At 49.9% G+C, this 9,399-nt stretch overlaps 1 protein-coding gene across 1 annotated transcript; it reads left to right on the top strand.

Moving 5' to 3' along the window:
• Positions 1-3,850: 3,850 nt before the first annotated feature.
• Positions 3,851-7,136, top strand: LOC119253192 (patr class I histocompatibility antigen, A-126 alpha chain-like). The gene is made up of 7 exons (XM_054698191.1): positions 3,851-3,961; positions 4,269-4,538; positions 4,737-5,012; positions 5,553-5,852; positions 5,973-6,092; positions 6,370-6,402; positions 6,533-7,136. Exons 1-7 carry the CDS (start codon positions 3,898-3,900, stop codon positions 6,574-6,576), a joined length of 1,107 nt encoding a protein of 368 aa, XP_054554166.1. The 5' UTR covers positions 3,851-3,897; the 3' UTR covers positions 6,577-7,136.
• Positions 7,137-9,399: the final 2,263 nt, after the last annotated feature.

Here is a 9,399-nt window from a genome sequence, read left to right as displayed (position 1 = left end):
TGTTGAAGTAGTGTTTTCAGACAATTTGTAATATCCACTTTCATACTACATTAAAACTATACAGTTTTAACTTTACAGTTTGGTAATTTTCTCCAAGGTTAATTGCAAAGTGAAACCTGAAATATTATCATTGAATATTTCTTATTCTGTTACATTTCCATAGTCCTCTTGTTGTAGAAATAAATTCTGGCCTTTTACCCAGGCAGAGGAAGAACAAGGGGTACTTCATAATGGTGAGGTCAGAAGCTTTATTATTCATGCATGAGGTCCCAGACCTGGGTAGCCCCCTAAGTCAGAGCACCAGTTTAAAGACCAAGGGTTCCTTTATACACAACTGTGTCCATATCTGTTACATTGATAGTGACGTGGTTTTTGTGAAGTCTGTGGGTTTGGAGTACGGGTCCTTGGGGTCACTCTGGAAAGGTTTCACCAGAGCTCCCTTTCAGCGACACGTGGTGAGGTCCCCAGCGAGTTTCTCCACGAGACAAAGACACTAGTTATATTTAAAGGACAGGTTTATTAGGGAAAGGGACAGAAGAGTAAAAGACACTTGCATAGACACAAGCGGGCAGGAATAGCTGCCCCGAAAGGGACAGGTTTGCTGAGAGAGGCCTGCGTGGTTGCAGGCGGGCAGTCTTGAGGAGAGCGGCCTTCGCTGAAGGAGGTCAGTGCAGAGAAGTCCAGGCATGGTGCAGGTCACGGGCAGGCAGGCAGGCAGGAAGCTGCTGTCCTGCGGAGGGAGAGGGTTGGTAAAAAGAGGCATCTGCATAGACCAGGTGGGCAGTGGGCTTGCTGCCCTGAGCCTGTGCAGAGACTGCACTGATATAGTCCTCTGCTGTTTGGGAGGGGCCGCTCCTTGTGAGATTTAGGGTTAGTGGCTGATTTTGGATAACTAAGCAGAATCTGAAAGGGACAGCAGATTCCACCATGGGCTCAATCTCCACATCTTTACGGGTGGATGTGTGCTCTGATACCTGCTTGGATGTTATGTGATCCAGGCATTGGTGCCTGAAGATCTTAGTTTTCACAAGGTGAAGTCTGTGCCTAAGGATCCTAGTTTCCATAACTGTGTTGATGGTTATGCTAATCTCTTCTACCCCCATCTTCTTGTGAGAGCCACGTTTCTGGTCATGTGGTGCTTCCTTTTTCAGTTTATTTATTTATTTTTTTCATTCCTGTCCTCCATCAATAGCATAATTTTCAGCAGGCACAACCATTTGCTGCAAAGTCCTCCAACAAGGGAGGCCCGGCAAGTGGGTGAAGATGCAGGCATTTGGGGATGCCCTTTAAGAGAGAGGCCAGCGGGTTGACTGCCCAGCCTTGTAGATAAGAGTGCTGAGGCCCTGGCCATGCATCTTAAAAGGGAAAGAGCTGTGAGTAAGCAAACTTGTTAATTATGCCTGCATGGGAGTGTTCATTGTGTTACAGGACAAGGAGAGGAGCACCCCAGACCCCGCAAACCTGCCTGCTCTAAATAGGCTCTGCCATCCACTGCATCCACACAAAACATGTAAGACTGTAATGGGAAGGAACTTTAACACAATTAGTAAACAATACAGAAAAGACAAAGAATATAGTTTCTAAATCAAGCACCCTTGTTACCCATCCCCTTGTGGGTAAAAGACCACCCGAATGGTCTTTCGGGCCAGAGCAAGGCCCAAAAGCCTGCCACAAATCTAAAGCATCTTTTAGTGGGGACCCACAGAAAAGGATCAGAAATAACTGGGCAAGATTGGGAGGAAAAGAGCAAATTCAAAATCAAGATAAAAGCTGCCATTGTCACCTCCCCACGGGTCTCTCACCCACATCAGTTTCAGCACCAAAAGGTAAGCATAGTTTCTTCACGTGTCTCTCTGTTCCATGTGCCTCCTCCAGGTCTCCTTATGGCTCCATCCTGCTTCCTTCCTTCCTCAGTCTCCTCTGCAGCTTCTTCTCTCTCTTTAGCTCCACCCTCCATTGAGTGGGGCAAGAGAACCTGAAACTTCCCCTTTCCTGGGCAGCACCCTGTTACAATTGCACCAAGACTGGAAATTCTGCTGGAATCTTTATTATATTCATTTGCTCAATAATATATGTTCTCATCACTCTCTTGCATATTGGTTGGGTCTTGTGCTAATGTGTGATTTTTTAAAGTAATATATTATTCCACTAAGTTATAAAGATCTTCAGTATTCTTTACACTAGAATCAAATTATTAAAAAGAAATTTTCACTTTATTTTTCACCACAAATCCCAAAAGTAAAAGTAGTACTGGAAGTTGTCAAGTTAGTGAAAGATGGAGGAGAGCAATAGAAAAAGACTGGAAAGGAGATGCCCCAAGACCAGAAATCTTGCCTACACAAGGAGCAGCGGGTAGAAGGGATTAACACAGCCATTGATACAGATCTAGAAACCAAGATCCTTAGGCTCCAAAGCCTAGATTACAAAGCAGAAAATCCAAGCAGGTATCAGACTGCTGTCTAGAGCACAGGCCAAGGGTAAAGATATGGAGATTGTGTTCATTGTAGACTCTCCTGTCCCTTTCAGATTCTGCATAGTTATCCAACATCAACAACTAACCAGAAGGCTCACAAGGAGTGACCCCTTCCAAAAAGAAAAAGACTATGTCAGTGCAGTCTCTGCACAGGCTGGGGGCAGCAATCCCTCTGCCCACCTGTGACTATGCAGGTGCATCTTTTCACCAATTCTCTTCTCTGCAGGGCAGCAGCCTCCTGCCTGGCCATGACTTGCATCATGCCTGCACTTCTCTTCATTGACCTCCCTCAGTGGAAGCAGCTCCCTCAAGGCCATCCACCTGTAGCCATGCAGGCCTCTCTCAGCAAACCTGTCCCTCTGGGGTGGGGGGGGGGCAGCTCTACCTGCCCGTTTGTGTCTATGCAAGTGTCTTTTACTCTTTTGTTCCTTGTCTAGTAAATCTGTTTTTTAAATATAACTAATGTCTCTGTCTTGTGGAGTAACTCGCCTGGGGAATTCTTCGTGTGTCGCTGAAACAGGAACCCTGGTGAAACCTTTCCCAGAGTGAACCCAAGGACTCCACACTCCAAACCCACTGACTCCAAAAACTCCATCATTAGCATACCATAGGCTATTAATATTCTTTTTAAAAAAAAGATTTATTTATTTATGCATACAAGAACTGGGGTGTAGGCCTGAGGTGTGGTGGGTGAGAGGATTCACCAAAGACAGAGTGGAGAGCAGAACAGGCAGATCTACAGAAATCACCGCTGAGGGGAGCAGCAGGTGAGGCAGGAGAGGTCTGCTGGCCAAGTGGGTTGCTCCCTGGCCATGGATTGAACTGGTGCTGCTGCAGCTACAGGTCACTTCATAGTGCTGATGCTTAACCCCTTGCGCCACCAGGAAGGCCCCATGTTATTTATATTCTAAAGTAAAGAAGCAATAACATCTTTTAAAAAGGTTTTATTCTAGTAAAGTAAATATTTAAAGCTGTAACCCACATAACAATATTATACATGGGATCCGTAATAATTTGTGAGACTGTACAGAGTTTCTGAAAGAAAAATGTTTGAGACTTGCGGACCCAGTCCCTGGGCCTGGACTCAGGGACACGGTGTGACAAAGGTCTCGGAGCAGGAGAGGAGGGGGCGGCAAAGTCCCAGGTCTCGGGGTGTGGCTGTCTGGGTCTCAGTCCCCAGCGCGGGGTGCAGGGCTGGAAGGTGACTGCTGGGGATTCGCCCTCTCCCCTCGGTTCCACTTCTGGGCTCACAGCCTGGGCGGGTCCTCCTGCCTGGATACTGGTGACTCACCCCAGGGCTCACTCCCCATTGCCTGGAGGTCTCCAGAGCAGCCAATCAGCAGCCCCGCGGCTCCCGTTCCAAAGCCCTCGCCCGCCCGCCGGGACTCCGTCTCCCCAGCCCGGGTGGAGGCGCGTCCTGGGGGATGGGGGGCGCAGCCCTCCTGCTCCTGCTCGCGGGGGCCGCGGCCCCGAGGGAGACCCGGGCGGGTGAGTGCGGGTCGGGAGGGGACAGGGCGCTCCCAGAGGCGGGAGCGAGGGCGTGGGCGGGCGTGGGAAAGGCGCGACCTCGCCGCCGCCCTAGTTGTCCCCCCACCTCGGCCCCGCCCCGTCCTGGCCCCTTTCCGTCCCCCGAGACCCCAGCCTCCTCTGGCCCCCCGAGTCCCGGCCATTTTCGTCCCGCAGCCTCTTTTCACTCTCACTCGTCTTTCACCCACTTTCTGTCTCGTGGGCGCCCCCTGGGACTCGAGCCCCCGAAGGGGAGAAGAATAGCCCGGGTCTCCCCTCCCGCCCCCAGGCCCCCACTCCGTGAGGTTTTTCTCCACCGCGATGTCCCGGCCCGGCCTCGGGGAGTCCCGGTGCATCATCGTGGGCTACGTGGACGACACGCAGTTCGGGCTGTTCGACAGCGACTCCCCAGGCCAGAGAGTGGAGCCGCAGGCGCCCTGGGCGGGGCAGCTGGGGCAGGAGGTGTGGGACTGGAGGTCGCAGATCGCAAGGCACAGCGCACTGTGGTCGCGAGCGCACCTGGACTCCCTGCGCGGCCTCTACAACCAGAGCGAGACCGGTGAGCTGGCGCGGGTCCGGGCCGGGTCAGCACCCCCATCCCCACGGACGGGGGTCGCTCAGGGTCTCCCCCTCCAGGCTTCTCTGCAACCTGCCCGGGAACAGCCCGCAGGACTTTCACCCCATTTCATTCTGTTTAGTTTATTCCCGGCGGGAGGGGTGCGGGGGGGTGACCACGGGGTGACGCGGGCAGGGACAGGGTCTCACACCTTCCAGTGGATGTCTGGCTGCGACGTGGGGCCCGAGGGGCGCCTCCTCCGCGCGTACAGTCAGTTCGCCTACAACGGCGCCGATTACCTGGCCCTGAACGAGGACCTGCGCTCCTGGACCGCGGTGGACACAGCCGCTCAGATCACCCAGCGCCAGTGGGAGGCGCAGGGTGAGGCAGAGAAATTCAGGAACAATTTGGAGGACTGGTACTTGTGGTGGCTGCGCAGATACCTGGAGTACGGGAAGGAGACTCTGCAGCGCACGGGTAAGAGGGGCCTGGAGGCCTCCTGGTCCCCCCCTGCCTGGAGTCACTGCGGGAAATGAGTCCTCTCTCTAGTCCCGAGAGGGGGCTCCCCTGGGTTTCATGTTCTGCGCTAGAGAGAGACTCCGGCTTCTCCTGAAGGACAGTGAAGGGATCCCGTCTCTCCTGAGAAAGACAGACAGTCCCTGACACCACACGTCACCGGGTCCTTTTGACCAGGGGCCTGTTTGAGAACCACGAGTTTCTCTCTCAGTCTTGTTTCTGGTCTGAGAACATTTTCAGTTATGTGATTCCTGCTTTTCTGTGTCATTCACCCTCCACCAGGTCAGGAATAAAAAGTCTGTGTTCCACTCCCTCTGCTTCATCCTACCCTGGGTTTCCTTCCTCATTCTAGAACTTTCTAAGGAATAGGAGAATCTCACAAATTCCCCCAGACTGGCCTATTTTTTACATTTTATGCTTCTTCCTGCCACACCAGTTGTCTTGTCCATTGTGAGGATGGTCTCATGAGGATTCCTCAGTGTCCATGCAGGAAACACAAAGTGAATTTTCTGATTTACCACCTCAGATCCCCAAGGACACATGTGACCCACCACCCCACCTCTGAGTATGAGGTCACCCTGAGGTGCTGGGCCCTGGGCTTCTACCCTGCGGACATCACCCTGACCTGGCAGCGAGATGGGGAGGACCTCACCCAGGAGATGGAGCTGGTGGAGACCAGGCCTGGGGGAGACGGAACCTTCCAGAAGTGGGCGGCTGTGGTGGTGCCTTCTGGAGAGGAGCAGAGATACACGTGCCACGTGCAGCATGAAGGCCTGCTGGAGCCCCAGGTCCTGATATGGGGTAAGGAGGAGGATGTGGGCACTGAGGCTAGTCTCAGGGCCATCAGGAGTCTTTCTGGAGCCCTTCAGAGGGTCAGGATAAGGTCTGGGGCTCAGGGTATGCTCTTCCCTTCCTTTCCAGTGCCCCCTTCTCAGTTTTCCATCCCCACCGTGGCCATCATTGCTGGCCTGTTTCTCCTTGGAGCTGTGCTCACTGGAGCTGTGGTGACTGCAGCTGTGATGTGGAGGAAGAAGTGCTCAGGTAGGGAAGGGAGTGGGGGCATCTTGTCCACTGAGAGCTTTCAAGTCCCAGGGAAAACCGCCCTGCTGGTTAATGGGAAGTACCATCCACACACATGGGTGTTGCCCAGAGGGCATTTGGTCCAGTCCCCCCTCACCAGCTTTCTTCATTTCTCCCAGTCCTGACCTGGATCTTTACTCACAGTTCTGGAATCTTCCCTGTTCTGCAGGATTAAAAGATTCCATTAGGTCTTCTGACCTGACTGCTCCCTGGTCTCACATGATGTTTCTTCCCACAGAAGGACAAGGAGGAAGCTACACTCAGGCTGCAGGTAAGTGTGCATCAGCAGTGTGATCCCTGCGCCCCTGGGGACAGTGTAGATGGAGCCCATGGGGGAGTCACCCTCATCAGTCCCTCCTGTGGTCTCATCTCTGACCAAGTTCTATTTTGTTCTCAACCAGGCAGTGACAGTGCCCAGGGCTCTGATGTGTCTCTCAGCCCCTAAAGCATCTTTTAAAATGAATGTGATAAGGGCTCCTCCCCGGTGGCGCAGCGGGTTGAGCGCATCTCTGTGAAGCTGTCAGCAGCCACTGCAGCACCAGTTCGATTACCAGCCAGTCAGGGAGAATCCCACATGGTGAGGCAGACCTCTCCTGTCTCTCCCCTGCTCCACTTTCAGTCCGTCTGCCTGTTCTGCTTCCTGCTCTGTCTCTGGTGAACCCTCTCACCCTTCTATGACTCTGGCCTGTACCCCAGCTCTTATATAAATAAAAAATAAAAAAAAATGATGAATGTGATGAGGCTCCTATTGTTCACACCCTGGACAGCACCTGGTATTGTGCAGAGTTTGCATTTTCAGTCTCTCCTGGTTGTCACTGTTCTTAATTGTGATATTGAACATTTGTTCATATTTTTACTTTCCTATGACTATAGTTGCTGTTTGTATGGAAGTTTTGTACATTTCTACAGATGAGGTGCTGTTCATTTATTACACTATTTTTGTCTTTATTAAAATTGGGTTATTTCTTTCTGATCATTGAGTTTTGGGCATTATTTCTAGATAAAGTCCTTTATCAGATTCATGATTTGCAAATGTTTCCCCCATCTCTGTGGCCTGAACTCCTTTACTGATGGGAAAACAAACACTGTTGCCCAGACAGGAGCATGGAGATGTATATATGTGTGTGTGTGTGTAGGTATATATGTATGTATATGTATACATGTATGTATATGCATATGTATATAGGTACATATATATGTATATGTATAATGTATATAAAGAGAAAAGATAAATTGCTAACTGGATTTGAGCAGATACTGGCTGACTGGGGTGTTGGGGGTGGAGTGGAATGACTTAATGCATATCCTTGAGTGTTATTTAAATGTCCTTTTTGAGCATGAAATATGCTTTCTAAAGTAAATTACACTTCATTCCTCAACTTATAAAACTCTTCACACATCATGTTCAAATCACGTGTTAAGACCAGACTGACACGTGGGTTACAAGTGATGGATCCGGACATCATAGTTGCAAAGTCATGGTTTCCCTTTGGGTTCACTCTGGTGTTGTCCATTCTTGGAGTGTTGGGCAAATGTATAATGACCTGTGTCCATCATGAGAATATCATGCAGAGTATTTTCACTGCCCATAGTGTCTTCTGTGTTCCAAGGAAGCAAAAGCAGAAGAAACCAGTGGAATCACATCAGACTAAAAAGCTTATACATAGTGAAGGAAACTATCGTTAAAATGAAAAGAGAATATTGAATTGGAGAAACTATTTGTACATCATCAATCCAACAAGGAGATAATATCCAAAATCTACAAAGAACCCCAAAACAGGGCTCCCGGTGGCACAGAGGTTGAGCATTGGGTTGCGAAGCTGCCCGCAGCCTTTGCAGCGCTGGTTCAATCCCCGGCTGCTCCCCGGCCACCGGAGGAGGGTCCCACATGGCACGCAGACCTCTCCTGCCGCCCACTGCTCCCCTCAGCAGTGTACTTCAGTCCTTCTGCCTGTTCTGCTCTCCACTCTGGCTCTGGTGAATTCTCTCACCCTCCCGAGCTTCTGACTGTACCCAATGCTTGTATAAATAAATAAATAAATCTTAAAAAAAAAAAAAAACTCCAAGAAAACAACTCAAAACAGGGACAGAGGAGCTAAATAGGTACTTTTCTAAAGAAGACACACATGTGGCCAATAGGTACATGGATAAATGTTTGTCATGTGCTGTCAGGAAAATGTCAATTAAAACCACAATGAGTTACCACCTCACATCTGTGAGAATGACCCATTGAAGGGTGTGGAGGAAAAGGAACTCTGGCACATGGTGGGTGGGAATGATGTCTGGTCCTGTTAGTGGGCAGAATGAGGGGTTCCCTGGGCCCTCAAAACTGTACAGTCTACGTGGGATTGCCCATCAGCTGTAAAGACAAAACATACTCTAAAGCATAAGACCTTCAATAGAAAAGAACTTTAATACAGTTAGTATATAATAGAGAATCAGTGTGCAATAGAGAGAGAAAAGAGAAAGAATATAGTTAGAAAATTTCCCACGTGAAGCACCCAAAGTCACCCACCCCTCATGGGTAAACGCCCAGCTGAGGCCTGAAGGCCTGCCACAAATCTAAGGCACCTACTGGTAGAGACCCATGGGAAAGGTGCAGGAGGGGCCAGGAAAGTCTGGAAGGATAAGAGCAAAATCAAAATCCACATCAAGATAACAGCTGCCATTGTCAGCCTCCCCATGGGTCCCTCACCCACGTCTTTGTCTCTTTCATGTGTCTCTTTCACGTGTCTCTTTCCATGTCCCCAACTCCCTGGAACAAGTCCAAGTCTAAGGAGGAAGCCTGGCTTCTTCTTCACATGTCTCTCTTCTCCATGCGCCTCCTCCAGTCTTCTTTCCTCATCTTACTCCACGTCTTCTTCCTCTTCCTTAGCTTCTCATCCCTGCTCAGCTCTATATTTCCTTGGGCAGGGCGGTAACCTGGAACCTCTCTTTTCTATGGATAGCACATTGGTCCTGCCCCTATGGAAAAAAACATTAAGGTTCCTCAAAATAGACCTGTCCCATGGTCAAGCATCCCATTCCTTGGTATTTATCCAAAGAAGGCAAAAACACTAATTCCAAGGAATATGCACCTCCTATGGTCACTGCAGCGCTGTCTACCATAACCAAGCTATGGAGACAACCTAAATGCCCAATGGCACATGAGGGGATAAAGAACACAAGCTATATATACAATGGAATACTATTCGGCTGTGAAAAAGTTGAAATATTGAATTTGCAACAACGTGGGTAGATGTGGATGGAATTATGCTATGTGAAATAA

The sequence above is a fragment of the Talpa occidentalis genome, unplaced genomic scaffold (genome assembly GCF_014898055.3).
Source record: "Talpa occidentalis isolate TD23 unplaced genomic scaffold, MPIMG_talOcc4v2.1 talOcc4.2, whole genome shotgun sequence".
In the NCBI taxonomy this organism is placed as follows: Eukaryota; Metazoa; Chordata; class Mammalia; order Eulipotyphla; family Talpidae; genus Talpa; species Talpa occidentalis.
This window is presented reverse-complemented; position numbering and strand designations above follow the sequence as displayed.